The following is a 25366-nucleotide window of genomic DNA, read 5'->3' on the forward strand; positions in this document are numbered from 1 at the left end:
GGAAGGAAGGAAGGAAGGAAGGAAGGAAGGAAGGAAGGAAGGAAGGAAGGAAGGAAGGAAGGAAGGAAGGAAGGGAGGGAGGAAGGAAGGAAGGAAGGAAGGAAGGAAGGAAGGAAGGAAGAGAGAGAGAGAGAGAGAGAGAATTAGGTCAGTACAAGGGTTAATAAAGTCGTCTGAATCTGAAAATCTGGCTCTGGAGATAAAAACATGCTGTAAAGATGTTATTCCTGCTGTAACGTTAGACATCTTACCCACTCACTTGTGCAGTCCTGCCTCTAGTGGCCAGTGGAGGAACTGTTCTTACTTCCACATTAGACTCCACCCAGAGGGTTGAATGCTGCACCTTGCAACACTGTTATGGACATGCTCATCCTCTCATCTCAACCCCGATCAGTGTCCGTGGCTCATGGCCTCTGTCCGTGTGTCCAGGTAACAGCTCCAACTGCAACGCTCTGACCCACGGGGACATGGTGAGCCTGGACGAGGGCCGCTTCCCCGCCCTGGAGCTGAACAACCGCCGCCTCTCCGTCAAGAACTCCTTCTGCCGGAAGAACGGCGTCTACACCAGGTGAGCGTGTGCCGCCTCAAAACCCGGCTCTTCATTTAAAGTCTAAATCAGGGGTGTACAAAGTGGGTCCTCGAGGGCCGCAGTCCTGCATGTTTTAGTTGTTTCCTGCATCAACACACCTGATTCTAATTAACGGTCGTCACCACCTTGTCATCAAAGTCTGGATAGTTCTGCTGATGACCAAGCTCCTTGTATCACGGTTTGATAAAAAAGGGACACATCTAAAACCTGCAGGACACCGGCCCTCGAGGACCCACTTTGGACACCCCTGGTCTAAATGAACTAACCCTCCGTCCTAATTGGTTTTCTTGGTGGAATCCTCGCCTCACGTCTGAGTTCATCCCCAGCATCGTGACACTCTTCCTGGGACTCCAGCTCAGCTCACTCCAGCTCCTCTTTTAATGAGTGGCCGTGCATTCCCCCGTCACCGGTCCCGGCGCCGCAGCCTCGTTACAGAGCCAGGACTCTGACTGACACCTGTGCCCCCAACACGGCAGGGACGGAATTAAAAGTGGGACTGCATGCTTTGAATGGGATCATTAGATGCCCTGTAAGTAAGAGGGGGATTGAGAAAGGCGGCTGTGCTGTTGTGGAGCCGGTTGACAGGTCTGCTGCAGGCCGTCAGCAGTGCTTTATTTCATATGGAAATCATATCTCTTGAAGCAGGAGAACTTTGAGGGGACAGGTGCACTTTTGACATTTTTCTGCAAGGACTTTGCCCTCTGAATTTCCACACAGGCATTTTTATTTTGTGTAGAAGACTGAGATATGAGTTAAGGTGTGTGCATGTGGCTCTCACCTCGAGGACAGATCAAAGCAGAGCCACGTCTTTGAGAGACTTCCAAGCGGCTTCTTACTTTTTCTCTCCCGAAGGTTGGATGCTGTGAGCGAAAGAATGCACAGATGTACTCCGAGAATCAACTCTCTTTGAACTCGTAGAGGAGAAACCCGAATCCCCACACCTGAGCCTCCGATCGCAGATTAATACCACGTCTTGATCTCTGGTCTCAGAGCCCCAAAGATGAGATGAAGCTCCAGCCTTATACTCGGATAAGAAATCACACAACCTTAATCCCACTGTATTCAGTCTAATTCAGAGCCGTGTCAGACAGCAAATGACATTTACAGCTGATCCTCGCGGTGCTTTCCTCAAGTTGGAGATCATTTCCTCCGACTTAAACTGAAGGGTCAGTTTGTATGAAAGTAAATCACGCAGATCGTCAAAGCGCTTGGCAGCCGACGACTTCATCTGACACAGCTTAACCTGTCAAAGTTCCTTTTTACTCCTGGCAAGAGATTCAGAACGGATGCTCATAATCATATATTGGACTTGTTATAATGAGAGAGAGAGGAAAACGTGCCTCTTTAATGGCATCAGGAATGTGAGAAGAGTGAAGTAGACAACGGCGTACAGGAGGAGGTGAAAAGAACTATACATGAAGAATAGGAATAATAAATGATTTAACGGATGTGGATGTGGCTCAGAGCAAGGGTCTGCAGGAGAGATGAAAACCACGTATTTTGGGTGAAAACGACCCATCAGGTGGTAAATCCAACTTTTGTGCTGTTGTGAAAGTCTTAAATAACATGGAGGTGTTGCTTTGTTGCTATTTAACGCTCAAATGTTACGGTCTGTCAGGCAGATTAAATATGTCCTTGCCAAGCGACGATAGCCAGCGTTATGTAGGAAACATTCTCAGGTTTTAGGATGTAGAAATGCCCCAAACTGGATGATCTGAAATGACTGCTTTTTCTGTCTTAAAAGTTGTGGATTTCATTTGAAGGAATATTTGATTATCTTTAGGAAGCATCCGCCTGCTCTTGCAGTCTCCCATCCCGACTGTCAGCAGAACCCAGCCACGCTTCGTTTGGACTGCCGTCCCAGTTGTCTCTTGTGAAGATTCGGTGTCACTTTATGATGCAATGTGACGCACAAACAAACGATGAAACTAGATCACAGAGCTGCACTGGTGCAGAAACAACTCAGACTCAAAATAGGAAGGATGGAAGAGGAAACGAGAGAGAGGCAGCGGGAGACCGCACATCAGCCAATCTTTAGTGTCATATAGGCAACGCAGCTATAAGGGGGCCGTAAACGTGCAAAAGTTCCTTATTTCTGCCTTTTTAACTATTGACTTAAGACTTTTTAAAATGTTTCCCTGCAACTACACACTTAATTCACATGAATGGGTCAACATCAAGTGATAAAGGTCTCCAAAACCATGTCAATGACACGGTAACATGAGCAGAAGAAAACCCAACCAAACGAAGAGCCAGAACTCCACAGCGTGAGCTCCTCTGGTCTATTTCCAGCTTCAGTCAGACAGAAAGACTAAGATCTGACAGTTTCCGTGCTGCTGTTCAGCTGGGATTGCCAGTCTACCTGAAGGTTTAGGTACGCCCACTTAAAGATGCATTTCTCCGCCGCGTCCCGTCCCGTCTAGAATCAGATCCATAAAAAGGCAAATAAAGTGCAAATCTTCTTCAAATCTCATCGCTTTTGCCTTCTTCGTCTAATCTTTATTAAACGAGTTGTCTGGCTGACACTTCTAGGTGCCCACTCTCGTTGCACGACTTCAATGAGGAGACGGTAATACAGAGAACAGATTGATGTTCAAGCAGCCGATTGAAGGACGACATCTCTCTTGCACATCAACATGCATGTATTATTATTATAATAATTATACTTGATGCATATCCTGTCGCTTCAGAAGTGTAAATCTGCACTGACGGCATATAAACTGCTTTTTAGGATAACAAAGAAGTCTGAGTGTGTGTCCAAACTGTCATCCGACTGCTAGCACTGCACTGTTCCCATGAAGAGGGAGGATTAGCAGCATCTCCAACGGGTGGACTTGTTTTCCAGCCGTTTGAAATCAACTCCATGACAGTCTGGTTGGAGGTTTAAGCGGCTCTCGGAGACGTAATTCACTAGAGATTAACATGACATTAAACTCTGTTGAGTGACAAAGCTCTTCAGACATGTTAATGGCTCCCTTTGGGCAGATGCAGATACCGAGTAAAGAGCAGATTTGGTTTCACTCGCTGGTTCTTGTTACCTGCCCGACACGCTGCTGACTGGAGTGGACTCTTGTGTCTGCGAGTAGGAGGGCTGATAAATCATTTACACCTCACTCCACGGAGAGAGAGAGTCAAGGAGACGAGGCACAAGTGGGGCGGCTTTTGAATGCCTGGAGTCTTTTAGTGAAGTCCCAGTCCCAGCCTCTCCATCCTTCCTTCATCTTTGTTTGTCTCTGAGGAATCGGGGCTGCTATGTGTTCATTATCAGTACATCCAGTGGAATTAATGGCCATTAGTTACCATTACCTTATTTTTTTTCAACAATTAGTGAGCTTTCATTATCACTAGAATTGCTCAAAACCTAAATATCCAAAGAAAAAGCTGTAATGGAAACGCCTAGAATTCAAACCTTTTTAAGTTTTCATGAGCTGGTTTTTTCCAGACGTGTCAATGATCCAGTTTAGCGCTAAAGTGTACGTCTCCGGCATGACTGGATGTGACCGATCAATCCGAAGCCATCAAAATCCCTGTTTTTGGCCTCATTCATGCGACGTAATCGCGCTATAACACAACTTCATCGTCATGCATATCTGCATTACATAAGGGCTTTGCCTTGGATCAATCATTCTCTTCTGTATGTGTACATGTACCAGATGTGAGTAGAAGTACCAGCCACCCACCTCCCAACGCCCCCCCCGCCCCACACGTCCAACCCCTACAACCAGCCGGGGCCAACGGAGCTGTACGATTGTGGTGGAAACGGGAGCTTTTGTACTACTCTTCCCCGGTAGATTGATCGAAACAACTTAGAAAAAACGGGCGTAATATGTCTCCTATAAAGCTTTGAATGCTCGGATGTTTCCAATCAGCATCTCAGCATCGTCTGGACATTCAGAGCAGGCGGCTTCTTCATGCCCTCTCCCGTGGGCCTGGCTACCATTTCCCCCACGGATTTCAAACCCATCCCAGTGCATGTTAATGTTTAAAATAAACCGCCAATCCTCAAGCCTCGTCACCACATCATACAGTTTGCATCACGTCCTGCCCCGTGAGAGCAGAAAAACATCTTAAGTTGATAATCCCCCCGCTCTGAAGTGCACGTGTGATCGGGAGCCCACAGAGATCGTCTGGACCAGATTCCTCCAGACCTTCTCTGGGATTCATTTCTAAAAAAAGGACTTTAAAGGGGGCAAAATAAGTATTTCAAGTGTTTAAGATCATGTTTTTGGGGTGTCTGGAGTGGTGAGCAGTCCATTCTGTGACTTCGTGTGGGGGTCACATACGTTTCAAAATATGTCATTAGGTGATCCGTTCAGATGTGCAGGGATCTGTGACATCACAGACCCAGATCAGGATCCAATTATCCAGCTTGCTCACATTTGACTCCATATACAATATCAAATATTACTGCATTTGCCGTGAGTTGGAATGTGGGAAGGCTGTTTTGTAGAGAAGCATGAAGGAGGTGCAGGGCTGACTCCACCCCTAAAACCAGCCATTAAAGGAGACCTATTATGGCATTTAATGTATATTTTAAACAGGCCTTGAATGTCTTAAAAACAATCTAAAGCTTGTTTTTTCTACATTAATAAGAAATTCAGCCTGTGGGCCATGTCTCTAGTTTTACCGTTTCTAACCTCTTTTCTGTGAGTGATTCTGAGGGGGCGGGGCTATGATAATGAGGCTCTGTGCTGATTGGCTGCTTGAATGACGTGTAGCAGGGGAGAACACAAAGCCTCTCCAGGCAGAAGAGCAGCGGCTCCGTACACAAAGCGTGTCCCATGCGAGAAGCTTCTGTGACAAAAATCAATTCCATTGGGAACTGATCCTTTTATGAGGGTAAATGTCGATTCAAAACCTCATTTTTACTGTCCCTCGCTGTGGAAACAGCCACCGCTTCTAAACAAAGGCGGAGCTCCAGCCGGCTGAGCTGGTTGTGGGCGTGATTTCAGCAGCGGAGGCCGACCTATGGAAATCTGCTCCCGTCGTTACGTAAGGACGGGAGCAGATTCTAATGCCACTTTTCCACTAGTCTCGCTTCAGCCCAGCTCGACGCGGCTCCACCCGTGTGTTTTTCCACAGCCAGGGGAGAAGTGTGCAGGTTTGGGTGAAGCTGCTGTGATGTACTCGATTGCGCAACCGCTTTGTTCATGTCGGCGCAGATGAGAAATCAGCTGGAGCTGCGAGCGGCTGAGAGTAAAACAGCCCGTCTACATCGCTTTTTTAATTCTCTCCTCAGCCACCAGGTTTATGAACATCTGCACCTCAGAGTTGGATCACCAAACAGACGTTTGTGCTGTATAGTAAAATCACTGCGAGCCGCGGGTCGCTCTGACTCCCGCTTCCTGATTCAAACGTCTGACGGCCCCGACCAATCAGGGGCACGGAGGGTAATAACGGCCCGCCCCCCGACCAATCACTGGCGCGGAGGGTGGTGACGTCGGAAATAGTCCCTGCTCAGCCCAGCCCCCGGGTCCGGCACTCAGAAGGCGCGCCGATTTTTTCCAGTGTCCAGTCGCGGTACTGCAACCAAAAATCCCATGCGGCCCAGAAAGCTTTTTTCCCATAGACCGCAATAGTAAAAGAGAAGCCTCTAAAACTGTTCACAGGACACGTACAGCTGTAATCACCGGCAATTACTAATCTTTGTATTCTATATTTTTAAGTCATGGACTTTATATCCGTCAAAAATGTTTTATAACGGCCAGAAAAGTCAAAGAAAAGTCTCTTTCTGGGCGTGACGTCACGGCTGACGTCACAGCCGTGTCCGTGCATTCCACGGATGTTTATATTAATATATATGATGTAATTATATTATATTAATACATTAATAATATATGTAATACTATACATGTAATAATATACATTAATTAATATATTATATTAATACATATTATATTAATATTCGCGTCATTGCCCCGGGGCATGATGGGAGGTGACTCAACTGCGCATGCTCCATGGGCCGCATAATGCGGAAGTAAACCCGGAAGTCAGAGATTTTTTCAGCGTATGCGCTGGCTGAGCAGAATGCATTGAAATGAATGGGCGGCCATTTTTAGTGTCCCATCCAGTTCTATAATACATCCATGGCTCAGCCCTGATAGAACCTCGCTAGAATGGTTACAGAAAAATGTATGGGCTTGGAGCGGCTCTACCCGTCTCAGCCCTAATGCAAAAGTGCAAAACAGGGCCGTGGCGGGTAGAACCGAGGAGAAGCGAGACTAGTGCAAAAGGGCCATAAACGGCTCGTAGAAGTCACTTGACACTGGAAGATTCATCCGAGCGGGGGAACAGACCCTGCAGAATTTCATGGGATTTCATCTTTCCTGTGTTGGCAGGCTGAGGGGAGACCACTTTATATATGTTAAAACAAGAAAAAACCTGTTTTTCATAATAGGTCCCCTTTAAATACAGAGGTGGAAGACGGGAGCTTTTGCATCTCTGCACTATTTTGACCCAAACATGGCACAGATTTATTGAATACTTTGGAATATCGTGTCAGCTTCTGAGAACAGGGTCGAACATGCTCTTTAAAATGTTGTAGCACATTATTTGTCCCCCAGAATTCATTTCACTTTGCATTACGCAACAGAGCATAAAAAGCCTCCGAGGTCCCTGACTTACCTCAGCATCTTTAATGCAGGTTTATACTTTTAGAATCACTGACCTCGACTGTAATATCCTTCCCTTTTTAACAGTAGTTCAGTTTCAGTTCTAACGTAAGCAAACTTACCGTGAGTTTTATCCTTCAAAGTGAATGCTCGCTGAATCTGTAAAAGTTAGGAGGAATTCCTCCAGCCTGAGTTGTCAACAAAGTCAAATATATTTCCATTAACTGACGGACAAAGACCTCTGAGTGTCCTCTACTCACACATAAACTAGGTTAGTTGCAGAAAAAGCTCCCTACTGTTGATGTTTTCACTTCCTGCCTGAGGTTAAGTCAATTAACTTTAAATAAGCGTAACTGAATTACAGCTTGCTTGTTGATTTCCCTGCAGAGTTTTCCAATTTTTCCACTCAAAGCAGCTCCCCTTGTGAGGACCGCTGGAAATGCCCACCCTATTTTTCATTTTTCTTTTTTTTTCTTTTTTTTAACGCTTTCCATGGAAATGAATATGAAAAACTCTTATGCAAATGGGGTTTGGATGCAGAGAGCGGCTGTGTGCAGAGCGCCGGCTCCGCTGGCGGCTCCGCTGGCAGCGCCTGGCGGCCCACGCCGCGGCCTGGAAAGTCAACAGGAGTCACTGTGTCCCAGCAGTCTGGGCCAAACCAGCACCAATCAGCAGAAACAGATGGGTGTTTGTTTAGCGGGACCGGGGACGGCAGAAAATATGGAGGAGCTCAGGCACCCAGAGCTTTTTCAGTCTGCTTGATAGAACAAACCAAGAGCAAACTGTTGCTGGAGTCTTTATATGTTATTCATTTATCCCGGTCTCTTCCCGCCCCCTGGGGGATAACCCTCCTTGCTCGGTGGCATCGCGCTCACATCTGAGCAGTGGTGTAAAGTAACGAAGTACAAGTACTTCGTTATTGTACTTAAGTAAGATTTTTGAGAATTTGTACTTTTATTGATACTTTCATTTTTCTGTACTTTTACTTTTACTTCGTTACATTTTCAAGGAAAAAATCGTACTTTTAATCCGCTATATTTAAATTGGACACGTCGTTACTCGCTACAAATTAAAGAACAGCACAGCGGGGTATGATTTATGGTTCCGCGTTATACCGGCGCAGAGCTACGGCGTAGGGTACGCGGCGACGCACTGTCTACGCCGTAGCCTACGGCGTAGGGTGTGCGTCGATTTAACCCGGAACCATGAGGCGGACGGGAAGGAAGGGGGGCGCGTGCATATACCGAGAAGGAGCCGCAGCTCCCGGGAGAGTTGCGCCGCAAAGGCGGGCCGGAAGGCCGGAGGAACCGCCGTCGCGTCGAGGACCGATGAGGACTGAAGCCTGAATTATGGTTCCGCGTTATATCGACGCAGAGCCTCGCCGTAGAGTACGTTGGTGTATCGCGGAACCATAAATCAGCCTTGAGCGGCAGCCGACGCGTGTCCATGCGCACCATTCTTTGATTCCACCCCTTCTAAGGTGGTTTTGGCATTTAAAAGTTCAAAAGTCTCATCCTTTATCAGCTGGGGTTGCTTAATGTTGTCACTGCATACTACAGGCTGGGGGTGGACCTGTCAGCGGGGCCACTGGGGTACAGCAGCAGTGATGAGCAAAGGGAGAAATTAAAATGGGGTAATGGAAACAAACGCTAAAGGGGTCAGAATAATATCACCATTATTTAGAGTTGTAAGCAAATTCTTGGATTCTTCATTTCTTTGCAATCCTTTTGAAAATAATTTTGTACTTTGAATTTTGTACTTTGTACATTTTACTTTTGTACTTAAGTACATTTTACACCATGTACTTTTTGTACTTTATTATATTTAAGTTGAGGTACTTTTATACTTTTACTTAAGTAATGTTCTTATTGGGTACTTTTTACTTTTACTTAAGTAATTTTCAAGCAGAAAATTTGTACTTTTACTTAAGTACAATATTTTTGTACTTTTTCCACCTCTGCATCTGAGCGACGTGTTTGACCGCAGCAGAGCGCCGCTGACAGTTTTAATCCGGTTGGTCATTAATGTAAGCCGTGATAACGTGTAGCCGGAGCGACCGGAGCGACCGGAGCGGCCGGAGCAACCGGAGCGGCCGGAGGCTGCTGCCGTCGGTTGATGACCCCTTCAGCTCTGCGAAAAGCTCTGTTTGTAATTTAGTCACAAGAGCCAAGTGGTTTGACATTCCACAGCCCTCAGAATCAGGGATGTATTCACTGCAGGAGACAGTGGCTGGAAGCAGCCGTCTCATGAGCGTCCCGTGATTCCCATCCAGCCCCGCTCCCACACACCCCCCCGACCAGGACCAGTGTCGTCATACGACTGCAGGAAGCAGCATCTGTAGTCCCCCGGGCTTTACTGACAACTGCAGAGCGACAGATGCCATCTGCTTTTGGCTCTGGTTTTCCTCTCTGAAGTTAACGGGGGGAATTAAAGAATTATGATGCAGCAGCTGCTCTGATGTGCATGTGTTTCACATCCCAAAGGGATGCATTGGACTGAGATCTGTGACCTGTGGAGGCCATTTCAATACTTTCTTTCTTTTTTTTAATACCTTGATATTTACACACAGGTACGTACATACAGGACTGTCTCAGAAAATTAGAATATTGTGATAAAGTCCTTTATTTTCTGTAATGCAAAAATGTCATACATTCTGGATTCATTACAAATCAACTGAAATATTGCAAGCCTTTTATTATTTTAATATTGCTGATCATGGCTTACAGCTTAAGAAAACTCAAATATCCTATCTAAAAAAATTAGAATATTCTGGGAATCTTAAACTGTAAGCCATAATCAGCAATATTAAAATAATAAAAGGCTTGCAATATTTCAGTTGATTTGTAATGAATCCAGAATTGATGACATTTTAGTTTTTTTAATTGCATTACAGAAAATAAAGAACTTTATCACAATATTATAATTTTCTGAGACAGTCCTGTATGTACAGACCCCAGAGACAAGGACGAGGCCATCCCCCCCCCCCAGGCCTCCCAACCCCATCACCGCCGAGGCCATCCAGCCCAGGAAACACACGGGCCCCCCCCCCCCCATCTGCCGGCCATCACACAGAAAGGAGAGGAAGTTTCTGTGAGGAAGGCGGCGAAGCAGGAGAGTGGGAGGAAGGAGGAACCAGCCCCCCCCCCCCCCGGCCCGCCACCGGCACGCAGCCTGGCGGCCTCCACACAGCCCACGCCTGAAGGCGGTGTGTGGGCAGCCACGTGGCACCACCCGACCCCCCATGGTTCAACACCCCCCCCTATGAATGTTGGTGGTGGTCGGAGGGGCCGTTAGGCGCGATATGGCAGCCACACTTCCGTCAGTCTGCAGGGCAGCTGTGGCTACAATGTAGCTTACCACCACCAGAGAGAATGTGTATGGATGAATAATGATCTCTGTAAAGCTCTGGGTGCCTTGAAGGGCGCTATATAAATCCAAGTCATCATTATCAGTCAAACTTTGTTTGTATATTATGATGGAAATATAAATACAAATGTGTTGCAATCTTACACACTACAAGATACTTCAGAAATCATGCCAGATAGGACAGAAGATTGATTTAAATACATTTAGAGTGATTTCAAAAAAGTTTTCAAAACCAGAGTCGTGGTCGGACGGTCGCACCACATGACATTTAGACGCTTAAAACAACAAAATCCCAAATAACTAGTATTTTTTGTAGAATTCAAGTGAGTCCATAAGTGGGACAGGAAGGTCATATATCTGGTATTTTTTTATCCATTTAAACCTTTTTTGAATTGAAAAAAAATCAATTTTTTCAGAAAATCTAGGCGTCACGTCATTGACCCACATACATGGCTGTGGCACTTAAATGATGTTTAAATGGTGATGCCAAGAAAATCTCTCCCACGCCATGACATCACCACCTCCCCCCGGAACCGTCCATACGAGCCAGGATGTATCCAGGCCTTGGTGTTGGTGAAGTCCTGGCCCCCCACACGTCTGTCAGCAGGGATTTAGAACCATCGGACCAGGGGACATTTGGACAGTCCACTATTGGCTCATGTTTGTAAGGCCGTGTCAACTGTTTCCTGTTCTTAGCTCACAGGAGGGACATCTTTAATCTTTCATTGTAACAAGGGGTTATTTGACTTAATGTAGCCTTTCTATCATCTCAAGCCAGTCTTTCTGACCTCTTTCATCAACAAAGCACTTTTTACCAAGAGAACTGCTGCTCTTTGGATATTTCCGTCTGGCATCAACACCCACGTCATGTTCCGAGTCACTTAAATCCCCCCCCCCCGTTATGTTTGGTTTAAACTTGAGAAGGTCAACCTGAACATGACTATAAGAGCTGAATGCGGTAATTGCTGCCTTTTAAGAAGCAAATATACAAAAATAAGATAGAGTAACCGTAATTATCCCTCAGTTTTGTTGTGAATTGCAGCAGATGTGTAATGGATGGCCAGAGCTGTAACACTAACCCCAACAACGGGCTGAATAACCTGACAGCTCTCCTCTGTCCTCTGTCCAGGTCTCCTCCCAGGCCCAGTCCGGGCAGCCTTCATTATTCCGACGAGGACGTGAGCACCAAGTACAACGACCTGATCCCCGCCGAGAGCAGCAGCCTGACGGAGAAGCCCTCCGAGATCTCCGACTCCCAGGTGCAGAAGCAACACTGGCTCTACACTTCATCTTCTCTGACCTCAGACTGGCCTGAATAAAGTAGCGTTTGTTTCATGTCGGAGCCTGCTGAGGTGTGCACACCTCATTTTCCTTGAATTGGTCCAGAATTCAGCCCCGCATCGTCAGCCGTGCTGCATTTTGTGCCTGTCCGTGCCTTCCACGCGCTGCCTTCCCCGCGCCAGTAGCTTGAGGTCGTTAGTTTTAAAGTAGTTGAATTAATGCACGCGGAGAAATGACCCCCTGGCAGCGCAGACGCTTTTTGGAGTGGCCGGTAACCTGCGGAGAATGTCACACGGCGCACGTCCACCCGGGATCCAGACCATTGCACTTGTTATGAGAGACGGGGAGAGAGGCGACGCTCTGTGGAAATTATATTTCGGAGCCTACTTAAAATTTCCACTCCAGCCGACGAGCTTATTCAACTTTCCTTTTCATTAAGTCGCTGCAGACTGATCCCTGTGGAAAACCACTATGCAGTATTGGCTTTCCACTCTCCTCCAGCCGAGCCTGGCCGTGTGGACATCGCATATAATCAGGAAACAAAGTTTTGGATTTTTTTTTTAAAGCCTTTTAAGCAGACCCTGCCAGAACTGAGAGGTTTCCAGCGATGAATACTGAAGAGTCGGACTTGCAGCCTCTGCTATGTGCTGAGCCTAACTGATTCTGCACAGGAAGGGAATGGAATCAATACATTTAGTTTTTCTCTCTGTGTCTCTATCTTTGTATTGAACAGACACGCCCACCTTCTGTCAATCACAGTTAGCCATTTTACCTTGGCTGACTTAGATGCTTATGGATCTCACTTTACATTCATCAAATCTGTCCAAACGTCCTCATTTAAAGTGTCATTACCAAAGCGTCTAAAAGGAGCGCTGCCAGAGCTGAAATGAGGATGAACAGATTCCGCTGGGACCTCCGATCTCACAGCTCCTGCTCCTTCCGTCTCATTTCTCCTGTCAGTCCTTAAGTTTGCTTCTAGTTGTGTTGTCATGGGGGTTAACATTTAACAAGCTCATAAGGCCTGTAGATGTAGGTTTTTTTGGAGGGGTTTCTTACTTCTCTGGGCATTACACACGATTGGGGAATTTTGCAGGGGGGAAAAACTCCTTTTAAGCTTTCGCAGGCTGTACTTTTTCTTTGTAGGAGACGTCAACATGAAAGTGCTTCTCTGAAAGCGTTGCTGATGCCGTTCCCTCTCTGCATTGCGTTTACACACCTAAAACCCAGCAGCCTGAAACTTTTACAGAGGTCTGAAGACCTGCGGATGATTAATTCATCTGAAGAAAAACAGCACCTGACTGGAACTCCTTGGTGTTGCCCTTTTTCTTTCTTTTTTAGCTTTATTTTTGTTAACTAAAAAATACACTATGTAGGAAAAAAATCATGTTGTTTTTCATCCGATGTTGTTCCCCGATACTAAGCCCCACGATATTCAGTTGATGTTTAATTTGTTTTTCTACTAAAAATAAACGGATTAGAAGAGCGGGAATACGGGCACAAGAAGGACTGCGGGAATTCTTTACTCTTTTGCAAAATGATGCTTGAACATCTGTCAGATAAATGGCTCTCTGGTGGGAAGTCCACAGCTAGACATCTGTCTTGGACCCGAGTCCTGCTTCCTGATTAAATGAAAATCTCCCCAGAATGAATTGCAACAGACAGGTCCTTTCAAAGCGCGATAACATCCTCTGAAAAAAAGAAGGGAGCATTTTGATATTTCACCAACCTGTCTGATATATCCACCGTTCACCCTTGAGTGTATTCAGACGCGGCTCAAACGGAGGCCGGGACGACGCCCGCCCTCCCTCCCTCCCTCCCTCCCGCTGCTGAGCTGCACATTAACAGGGTTGACGGATTGAAACTCACAAATCTCCGCCTGTTACCCCGAGGCTCCGCCGGCCTGACAGCACAACTTATCAGCACCCTAAGTTACTTTGGAAAAGTCCAGGAATGCTCTTTGAAGTTATATCGAGCGGATAACTGAGCTTTGTGTGCAACACCGTACTGTCTGTCCCCTTTAATCCTCACGGCCTCCTCTGCAGGTAGAAAGAAGCTGGATATTGTCACGAGGAGATTTGGAGGAAGCTAACATTGGCTTGGCGGCGCAACAATGCCACCATTATTGCTTACTCCTTTTTTTCCCTCCTTTAGAGCACAGACTTTCTCATTTTCCAAGGTCGTCTCTGTGGCACGCTGCGTCTTTTTTGAGTGTCATTTAGGGCTGAAACCAGGCGAAGACGGATGATCTCATCCCGGAGTCAGAGATGGATCGCAGATTATGCCCTCTCTGCAGAGCGGCACGACGTCAGGACAAATGACGGTGTCCGCTTTCCCTCACATAGCGTCCTGTTCCCGCCTGCATGTGTCTCTCTCTCCCTCTCCCGCCTCACTGGCTCATGTGACGCTCTGGCTGCAGCTCAACACTCTCTGTAATGTTTGGGTTGTCACTAATGACAGCCCGCCTGTGTTGTGACTGGTTAACCTATGATGTCACAGTCCAGAAATGAGTCCGATTATGACCCCCCCTCCCTTTCAACCCAATACTGTACAGAACAGAGGATAATGTACCGGTACACAACTAACCTCATCTGGACCCTTTTAACCCTGGTACTGTCTTTGGGTCAAAATCACCTCATTCTCCTGTCCTTCTTTCCTCCTGCTCTCTCCTTCTCCCTTCCTTCCTTCCTTCCTTCCTTCCTTCCTTGTTTTCTCCCTTCCTTCCTTCCTTCCTTCCTTCCTTCCTTCCTTCCTTCCTTCCTTCCTTGTTTTCTCCCTTCCTTCCTTCCTTCCTTCCTTCCTTGTTTTCTCCCTTCCTTCCTTCCTTACTTCTTTTTCCCTTCCTTCCTTCTTTCCTCCTGCTCTCTCCTTCCTTCCTTCCTTCCTCTTTTCTCCCTTCCTTCCTTCCTTCCTTCCTTCCTTCCTTCCTTCCTTCCTTCCTTCCTTCCTTGTTTTCTCCCTTCCTTCCTTCCTTCCTTCCTTCCTTCTCCCTTCCTTCCTTCCTTACTTCTTTTTCCCTTCCTTCCTTCTTTCCTCCTGCTCTTTCCTTCCTTCTCCCTTCTTCTTTTCTCCCTTCCTTCCTTCCTTCCTTCCTTCCTTCCTTCCTTCCTTCCTTCCTTGTTTTCTCCCTTCCTTCCTTCCTTCCTTCCTTCCTTCCTTCCTTCCTTCCTTGTTTTCTCCCTTCCTTCCTTCCTTCTCCCTTCCTTCCTTCCTTACTTCTTTTTCCCTTCCTTCCTTCTTTCCTCCTGCTCTCTCCTTCCTTCTCCCTTCCTTCCTTCCTTCCTTCCTTCCTTCCTTCCTTCCTTCCTTCCTTCCTTCCTTCCTTCCTTCCTTCTTTCCTTCTCCCTTCGTTCCTTCCTTACTTCTTTTTCCCTTCCTTCCTTCTTTCCTCCTGCTCTCTCCTTCTTTCTTCCCTTCCTCTTTTCTCCCTTCCTTCCTCCTTTCCTTGTTTTCTTCCTTCCTTCCTGCCTTCCTTCCTTCCTTCTATTTTCCCTTCCTTCCTTCTTTCCTCCTGCTCTCTCCTTCCTTCCTCCCTTCCTTATTTCCTTCCTTCCTTCCTTCCTTCTTTCTTTCCTTCTTTTCATTCTTCCTTCCTTCCTTCTTTCCTTCCTTCTTCTCTTCCTCCTTCCTTGACCCAAAGACAGCACAAGGGTTAATGAAAAACGCCTGCCTGACACCTCTAAAACCCAATAAAATGTCAAATCCGTGTGATCCTAATGGTTGGGATGAGCATGTGCATGCATCGTACCGCTGGGAAGCTCCTATTGAGGCTTATCGTACATCCCTGGTCGCTCATGTGACTAGAAATGGGAACGTGAGGTCTGGATGTTAAATAAAGAGGTTGGTTAATAATTGCAGTGAATGTGAACATATATGAGTTAATATAACGCCGTACATGTTCTCATTGACAAATGCATCAGTGAAAGCTTTGATGTATAACAGGACTTTTATCTAAGATAAATGAAGTAGGAACAGGAAGCAAGAGTGTTACCGCAGCTCAAAAGTGGAGAAATGTCAAGATAAAAGCTCAGAAATTGAAAGGTGGCAATTTTTTCTGGTTTTTCTTCTTTCGGCAGTATTAAGGTAGCTTTTTTTTTTTTTTTTTCAAAACTTACCTATTTAGTTTGAATTAACTCCGACAACTTCCTTTATTATTTATAATGCAAACAATGTTGGTTTTGGTTTTGTATACTGCTTTTTATGTTTACCGTAGAAATGGGGCAGCCCTTTGAAAGCATTGTGAGGTTGATCCTACGCTCCGGCTCGTCCCACGCCCAGACCTCCGCCATGCCGGCAAACACCAAATCAAAGCGTATCCAGCTCGCTGCACGTGAAGACTGCAGTAATCCTGACTTTACAAGGGAAGTTCTGCATAAGACATTGAGAAAGACTGGCTGCCAGTTGCTCTGCCGTCGGCCACTTCAGCCTCTCCAGGCCTGGTTTACCGGGGAAATGTCTTCCAGAACCAGGAAAAGGAAGTCCAGATGCGTTAGTTTAAGCCTTAAAGGACTGCCATGACGTGGATTTTTATTTATTTATTTATGTTTATTTGATATGGACATAGCAATTACATTGGACAAACCAGATGCATTGTTTAAGTGTTTTAGCACAAGTGCTAATTCGCAACATTTATCCATAGGCAGCTTTTGAAAGAATAGAGAGCTAAATATTAAGATGACAAGAATTGAAAAAAGTAATAATAAAATAAATAAATGAAAAATGAAAAAAAAGAAAACAACAAAACAATTGGAAAGGAAATACAACAATTTTCAATTAGAAACATAAAAGACAACAAAGCAAGCAGTCAACAAGTTAAGAACTATTCATGTGTACACTGCTGACTAGATTTGAACCACTGTTTGAGTCCTTTGTTAAAAGATTTTGTATTGGTCTCTAATTTGAACTCAGTGGGTAGAGAGTTCCAAAGTTTTGCTCCCTTTACAGAGAGAGCAGACTGGCAGAAAGAAGTGTTGCATTGTGGGATGAGACAGTCACCACTAGTGGATGCTCGTGTGGTCGCTCTGATTACTGAGAGTTTCTCCACTGTTCCCACGATCGACCGCCCCATGTGGGATTTGATTGGCTAGCACAAAGGCTGCACAGTCACAATTTGCTCAGTTGACACTCCTGTTGGATCCCTGAAGTTTTCACACCAACAGTTTAGTTCAGAAACGCTGGACGTCCCCCTGGTTGAAAGCCAGAAAAACTCTTATGGTTTATCATTGCTATCATTTTTTTTAATTAATGTTTTTATTTTATTAGCCTTTGTTCATCTCACAAGGGGACATTATTCTCTGCTTTTAACCCATTTCTAGTTGGACTAGGAGCAGTGGGCTGCTATTTTTGCATTGCCCGGGGAGCAGTTAGGTTTAAGGGCCTTGCTCAGGGGCACAACGTGGTTCACCTTGGTTGCAAACCATGCACTTGACCCTGGGTTCTCCAGAGGGACAGGTAAACGACCGTGAAGTTGAAATACTACATAGTAAAGGGAATTAAACTATAATGGATTCCAACTTTCGAAGTCATCGCCCTCGTATCCGTACCAACCAAAATCTTTTTCTGGGGTTTGGTGAAAGTTCCCATGGGCACCTTAACCCCGGCTCATTCCCCCAAGTGGCCCAACTGGTCAGGCGGGGGAGAGATTTGTCCGTCAAGACTCCTCTCCCTGGCCCTGCCCCTTCTCAACCTTTCCCCGACCCTGAACCTAACCTGGGGTTTGCTGATTGGGCCGGAGCTTCAGGAGCTGCGTGCTGGCCTGCGGCCCTCACCCCCGGTCATCCCGTTGCTGCTTCCACCTGCCTGCGGTCCTCACCCCCGGTCATCCCGTTGCTGCTTCCACCTGCCTGCGGTCCTCACCCCCGGTCATCCCGTTGCTGCTTCCACCTGCCTGCGGTCCTCACCCCCGGTCATCCCGTTGCTGCTTCCACCTGCCTGCGGTCCTCACCCCCGGTCATCCCGCTGCTGCTTCCACCTGCCTGCGGTCCCCACCCCCGGTCATCCTGCTGCTGCTTCCACCTGCCTGCGGTCCCCACCCCCGGTCATCCCGCTGCTGCTTCCACCTGCCTGCTGTGCTGTTGACGTCCCCGACCCCCCAGTCTAGCCCTCGGCAGGAAGGTCCCCCCTTATGATCCAGGTCCTGGTCCAGGTTTCTTCCCCCCTTATGATCCAGGTCCTGGTCCAGGTTTCTTCCCCCCTTATGATCCAGGTCCTGGTCCAGGTTTCTCCTTATGATCCAGGTCCTGGTCCAGGTTTCTTCCCTCCTAAAGGGGAGTTTTTCTTGCCACTGTTTGGCTTAAGGTTTTTCTCCCACTAGGGGAGTTTTTACCTGCCATTGTTTATGTAATAATTACTCAGGGGTTTATGTTCATGTTCTGGGTCTCTGGAAAGATCCTAGAGACAACTTCTGTTGTATTAGACGCTATATAAATACAATTGAATTGAATTGAAAGCTGCCACATTACCGGCACTGATTCTCTCCTCCTACCGTCTTACCGAGGCTTTCATGGAGGTTCAAAGTGGCAAACAGCAAATCTTGTTGCCGCTCCCCACAATTCAAACGACAACTACAATTTTTAAGGGCAGATGAGGGTTTTGGAGCCTTGACGTTGCTGCCATTTTACAACCTTTCAGCGTCTCTTTTTTTGTGGACAAACACACGATAGTTATTACACAAACCGGAGTGAACCGCTCTGAAAAACATGTACTGTGCATGTGTCAGCCCCCCCTCCCCTCAGAACCCCGCACACACTGTTTTTGTTTTTGTGTTCTGGGACGCCGCTGCGTTCACTTCATCACTGAGAGTGACACAGACAGCCCCCCGTCCTCCCTCCCCCCGTCCTCCCTCCCTGTTTGCAATAATCCATAACTAAAGGACAAAGGCCTGACCCGCTCTGTTGGTACTGAGGCGTGCATCAAAGCCGGGGGGATGGGGGACCGGCTAACCAGAACATTTATGTCAGACGTCAGTGCAAACCAGTGAGGAAAACATCTTTATTTACACAAGAAATTGTTATGTACAGCGTTTTAGGTCGTTGTTGGGAGTCTTTGACAGAGAAGAGACACAAATGTCCCCGAGAGGCAGCAGACGGGAGTTTCAGCGGGCTAACGGCGAGGGCCGTAGTTCTTTGAGATGGTTTAGACTTGTCTGCCATTCATCAACGGTAATTTAACTCCTTTTTTCACTTTTTTTCCCAGTTTTTGGCAGTCACAAGCCAGAAGGTGAAAGGGAAATTAAATCCTGTTAAACAAGGTTTAACGTGTCAAGCGCAGACATTTCGCAAAGTGCAACTTTCTTTTTAACAACGACAGGCACTTAAAGTGCAGAAATGTATAAAAAAACATGATTCCTAAACTGCAGTAGTAGTGAAGCACCAAGGCTTAGATAGGATTCTGGAAACCGGTTTGCATCGGTGCAAATTTGATGTTTCTGCCTAAATGTTTCCTCATTTACACAATGATATTAATTAGTAACTTCTCTTCCATGCAGAACAAATGGATCGTTTTCCACTTACAGAACCTTGAAGTTGCACTTCCTTCTGTTTCTCTGCCAACTTTAAAATCAAACTGCGGAGGAGATGTTAGCTGATTACAGCGCTGCTGCGCGTCAGCCTCACGGTTCCTTTCAGGAGTAAGACGCTTCCTCCCTCGAGGCTGAGGTGCAATGCAGCATTTCATGCTGAAAGTATGCTTATTTCACAGCGCTCGGCTGCAGTAATTAGCCTGTAATGAGCCGGATGAAGGTGCTCTATCACCGGCCGTGATGCAACAGATGCCGATCCCCGAGCCTCTTTAGTTTCCCGGGTTTCTCGGTGCTTGTTGGTGGCGATAAAGCAAAAGACAGACAAATTGGATTGGTGTCTAGCTTTCATGTAGAACATTTTAAGAGTCCGACATCTGGTCCCCACACTCCATGGCCGGGCTGCGGTGGGCAGAAGTAAGATGCAATGCTCTGTCAACATTTGGTCTGAGCTCACTCTCTCCCACTAAACCCCGCCACTGCCCACACACACACACACACACACACACACACACACACACACACACACACACACACACACACACACACACACACACACACACACACACACACACACACCACTGGTTTGGCGTTTCATCTATCAATGCAGTGTTAATTCCTTTAGAGTGAGGTAATAGCGCTGGAAGTGGCTCACTGAGTCTTGTTGGTCCGCCGTGAATAGATGAGAGTGTTTTGTTGCGTTGCTGAACACGCCGGCGTGACTGGAATGCCGCACCGAACTGGTCGGCTTCGACTGTTTACAACTTTGTCGCAATATCCCCAGCTGGAAAACAACGACTCGGCCATTGATCGCGCTGAGACTTTAGCTTTCACTGAGATAAATGTAAAACATGAAGGTAAAAGAGAGAGGAGGCTGAAGGGAAGCTGCTCCTGCACCGCCTGCCTTTGATTAAGTCGTATAAAAGAGAGACTAGGAGGTTAAAGAGGATCATTTTCTCTTGTTTAGACCCAACAGACCAAAAGCTGGACCTTTCTTTTTTATTAATCCTTTTTTCAAAATGTCAATTTTCTGCTTGGAGTTCTGACATGGTGATCAGGGAGGCCTTTAGAAGAGAGTTTAATGTAGGAGAAGTGAACCCTGCTGAAGCAGAGGGGGATCTGGGACGGCATATGCATCACACGTGTGCTGTGCGATGTTCAGCAACAGATCCGTGCTTTGGAGTTCATGCCAACACCGTTGCACAAGAAAAACTGAAGATTTTGAACCAAAAGGGGCCGGAAGAACCTCTGAAAGAACCTCTGAAGCTATCAGCGGCATCTCTGCAGGATTCTGACCAGAACCGGCCTTTGGTGCCTTCCTTTTGTAATCCAGTTAATTCTGGGAATTACTGAGGGTTGCGTTCACCGCGGCCAGGTGAGTAGCTACCACTTGAAGCTCGGGCTCCACAACCAACCCGCCGCGGTGGACAGAGGGCAGAGGCACTCACGCCAATTCCATGACCATGCTAATCCTCAGCGAGCGCTACGCAGGCAGATTCTGTTTGATTTAATGTCTGATCTTCTTGCTTGTTTGGATGAAATATGTTTTCAGCAACGTGGAGTTTGAAAGTGATGTCAAACTGAGCTAGAATGTAAAGTAAAGCAATTTTAACATGTTTTGCTCCTCAGTGAACGCCTGAAATCCACCCAGTGTTTGAAAATTCAAAGTCTGCTTCCATCTTTTACTGGCTGTTCACACCATTGACACAGAATGGCACAAAGGATCTCTGCATACATATATTTATATATGTATTTAATCACAATCATGGCTTGGCCATTTTAATCATTCTGTTATGGTGATGTCCTGTAAAACCCATTGTTTTGTTCACCCATAGGAGGCGCTGGTGTTTTCATATGGGACAGGTGGCCAACATACACTACCACTGCATTTGGTGAGGTTCCAATGGCTGCCTGCTTTCAGTGTTTGTAGCCCTTGAAGTGACTGGTCCCAAAGTGGTCCCCATTCAGTCCTTTCCCCCAGATTCCCAATCATTCCCCAAGTTTAATGTGACATACTGTAAACGACGACACCAGACAAGCTATTGTTGGCGCGGTGCGGCCACAATTAGCTCAACCGATTGGCTAAAGCCCCAAAAGATAAACCTGACCTTTGCCATCTTGTGTTGATGGTCTGTTTACTTGCACGCTTTAGTAACGAGTCATCCCTCTGCAATCATGCTTTGACTATCTTTGACCATTGTTTCCATCTGTGCTTGTGCCGTGTTGGACTGTAAGAGTGCTTTCACACCTGGGGCCGTTTGCTTTGTTCCCATTCAGGGGCTAAATCGATACAGTTGTTTGGTTTGTGGCGTTTGTGTTTACAAGGCAACCGTCTGTAGCACATACACATGAATGGAGTTGTGTGGGTTGCTGTGTGGATTCTGTTCTCACTCCAAACGAACCGCTCCAGGTCTGGAATGGAAGCGAGCTGAGAACCTAACCCTAACCTCTCCTAGGAGATCTCAGCTAGCTTGTTTTGTGCCACATCCGAGTGTGATTGCTGTGTTCAGATATACCAAACCAACTGATCTTTAGGAGGAAACGCTCCCTGTTTCAGAACAACTGCTCCAAACGGGACAGGTGTGAAAGCACCCTAAGTGTGTCTGCGTGTGTGGGTGATGTGCAGAAAGGGGTGACTGCCAATTGATTACTTGGAAAAAGCTCAAATAACATCATCCTCATTTTCCATTTGTAGCATCAGCACCTCTTAACGCTCCATGTGGAAGGCCGACAGATTGGGCCGTGGCTAACTCCAGGAAACCCTGTGTTTGTTTTGTGTCCAGGGCAGCGACAGCGAGTACGAGGTGGACCCCAACAGACAGAAGACCCACTCCTTCGTCAACCACTACATCAGCGACCCCACCTACTACAACTCCTGGCGCCGCCAGCAGAAGGGCATCTCTCGAGCGCAGGCCTACAGCTACACGGAGTCCGAGTCGGAGCACTGCGGCCCGCCGCTGCTGCCCCCTCTACCCCCGCTGCCCCCCCAGCTCAGTGCCCCGAGTCCTCAGCCCCAGCAGGCCCAGGGCCAGGGCCAGGTCCCGCCCCAGGTCCCGCCCCAGCCCCAGGTCCAGGTCCCGCCCCAGCCCCAGCCCCAGGGCCAGGGCCAGGGCAGCCTGTTCAGGCCCAAAGGCAGCCGGACTCCCACCCCCTCCCAGCAGAGCTCCAACCCCCCCAGCCAGCACAACACCCTGTACCGGCCCCCCAGCAGTCTAGCCCCCGGATCACGGGCCCCCATAGCCGGCTTCTCTTCCTTTGTGTGAAAAATGCTGAAAAAGGACATAGAAACTTCTGAAAACATCCCCTTGTGTGGAAGAAGAACACAGCATTGGATAATGCAAAGTTAGCCCAGTTGCATCATTCATGCCCATTTCTCCTCTTAATCACATCTTTCTTTCTTTCTTTCTTGCACCATATTTTCTTCAGTCAGCCAAGATTTATGCAGAAAAACAAAATACAGCTTTCTAGATGATTTGTTTTTTCCTTTCTTTGACGTGTGGAAGTGTGACAGTGTAGACTTGCTTTCTCTTGTTGGGTGATAGAATATGTCTACATCTGTACACTTTTATTTTGCCAACTAAATTACTTGCATGACTTTAGTTTTTTATTTTTTGTTATTTTTTTGTTAACTTGTTCACAGCAGGTAATGTCTTTTATTCTGTACAAAGTCACAACAACATATATACATGTATATGTATATATATATATATATATATATATATGTGTATATATATATATATGTATATGTGTATATATATATGTGTGTATATATATATATATATATATATATATATATATATATATACATATATATATATATATATGAGATCATAGTATATATATATACATAGAAGACAACTAGGAGACAAGACAAAATCAAGTGGTTGCAGAGCTTTGCGATGATAAAGACTCACTGTGGAGCCATATTGTGGAAGGACGAGATTCTTTTTGGACTCAGTGTAAAAACAAGCAAAGAAAAAGAGAGATGGAAAGACATATACTGTATGTTGTGGCCAGAAGTGTTTTAAATGGACATTGAGGAAACAGCCCTGCATTTCCATGGAAACGTATCTCTGGCCTGACAGCGCTCAAATGCAAAGTGTCTGACCGCGCTGGGTCAGACGTGAGTGGCTGGCGGCGCCCGGAGCCTCCTACGGATACAAAGTGAGTGTATATCTGTTCAACTGGAAGTGTTTCAGTCTTTCCTTTTGAGTGTGTTACGGTGGATCCAAACTGCCTTGATAGAGATGGACTTATTTATGATATCTGGCACCGGTTTGGGACTGAACTGTTGATGGGGTCCTTGACCGCGGCGTCATCAAGAGAGCCCGACAGATGGGGGTCGGGAATCGATTTCCATTCACCAACCATATTTCATACGTCCCCCTTTGCTGGCTCACTCATAAATAGATCAGTCTCATCCTACTGAGGACCTGAAAACCCAAAAGTATTTGTCGGGGACTCTCCCAAGTAGGCACGGTTGCCCGAGTCTGATTTTGTTATGTAAATTGAGGGTTTTTTCTTCTTCTTCTTCTTCTTCTTGATGCCACTGATCACTATCGCTGGTCCTGCGCCAACAGATGATGTCATTGTATTGCCTCACCTCTCTTCTTTTAGTGTAATCGACCACTCTGTACTATCCAGGTGTGACTGTGCTGTCCCAGACGCTACAGCGCGTACGCGTGTATGTGTGACTACGCTTCTCGTGCGTAAGCTTTATGCATCGTCCACTGTATGTGTGTATAAAGAGATTGTCCTGCAGCAACTTTTAAACCTGCCTGGAGTTCCGCCACAGAGGGCCGGCGCCACCCCGCCGCCCGCCAGGCACCAGGCGGGCTCATAACGCTATAGTGAAGAGTCAGTGGTGTGTTTCTAGTTCCCATAGTTTGAAATGCAGAAGAAAAAAAAATGTCATCTATCTTTTCTTTCCTTTCTTTCTCTGTGGGGTGATTTCAGTGTACGCTACAAAAGCTTATCATGCAGAATCTTAATGAATATATGATCACAGTACATTTCTGAAATAAATTATTTTTCAATGTTAGCGTTGTTCTCAGCTGCAAAGTTTATGGTGACGAGGATTTTGGAGGGAAACGTGGAAAATGGGAGATGAATAAAGAAAACATGTTTGTGTCATTTGAGTTAGTTATCCCTTTTCAGAGAGACCTGCGTATAATCACTGCTCTGAATCCACCCAAAGGGCAGATGTGGGCATGGCTCACAAGAAGAAGAAAAAAAAGGGCAGATGTTGAGCATATTGTGACCAGATGGTGCTATAACGTAAATGATCACATAGTTGATATAAGATATATCACTGACACAATCCATTGAGCCCAACGAAATACATTTCAGCGCAGCCTGTCCAAAAAAAAACTAAAAAACCTTTCAAAAGAAAAGAGAGGGAAGGAGGGAAATTGCATGAGAATCAAGGAGCTGCTGGCTGCTCATAGCCCGACCTGTCATCCCTGGTCCTGGTTCCCTCTCATCCACAGCTATCTCCACCGGTACAGAGTGTACCACACCAGGGGCCTCATCTATAAAGCTTGCGTGCTACAAAACAGGGCTTGAAAGATGCGCACGCCACCTTCTACGCAAAGGTTCGGATTAAAATAAAAAAACAAACCGAAAAATGTGTGTTTGTTTAAGCCAACCCTGACCGTCCCGCACGGATATTTTGAAGATCTGGGGAACTGGCGACGCAAACGGTGAGGTGGTGAAATGAAGCCAGATTCATGTCAAACTCTTAATAATGTCATCACATATCAGACTCAGTTAATGAAAGGGTATTTCTACCTAAATTTGATTTGATCTCATTCTTGAGCTTCCTAATATAAACACTAGAGCTCACATGATTGCTTTTAACTCTTTTAAAGGACCATTACAACACAAAATAGGCATTTTCACCTGACAAAAATTGATTGAAGGCCAAATACAGTTAATGAAAAGTTGTTTCTGCCTAAATATGACTTGATCTCATTCTTGAGCTTCATAATCTGAAAATCTGACGTT

The 25366-nt window shown here is 46.3% G+C and overlaps 1 protein-coding gene across 1 annotated transcript in view; it reads left to right on the forward strand.

The window, feature by feature from the left end:
* sdk2b (sidekick cell adhesion molecule 2b) overlaps window positions 1-23030 on the forward strand; it is a 457224-nt gene extending 434194 nt beyond the window's left edge. Inside the window, exons 43-46 of the mRNA XM_061707744.1 lie at window positions 430-568; window positions 11696-11825; window positions 21196-21252; window positions 22144-23030. Of these exons, the coding sequence (XP_061563728.1) occupies window positions 430-568; window positions 11696-11825; window positions 21196-21252; window positions 22144-22623 (806 nt within the window). The 3' untranslated portion in view covers window positions 22624-23030. The remainder of the gene's footprint in view (window positions 1-429; window positions 569-11695; window positions 11826-21195; window positions 21253-22143) is intronic.
* Window positions 23031-25366: the final 2336 nt, after the last annotated feature.

This window comes from Cololabis saira, chromosome 19 (assembly GCF_033807715.1).
Source record: "Cololabis saira isolate AMF1-May2022 chromosome 19, fColSai1.1, whole genome shotgun sequence".
Classification (NCBI taxonomy): domain Eukaryota; kingdom Metazoa; phylum Chordata; class Actinopteri; order Beloniformes; family Belonidae; genus Cololabis; species Cololabis saira.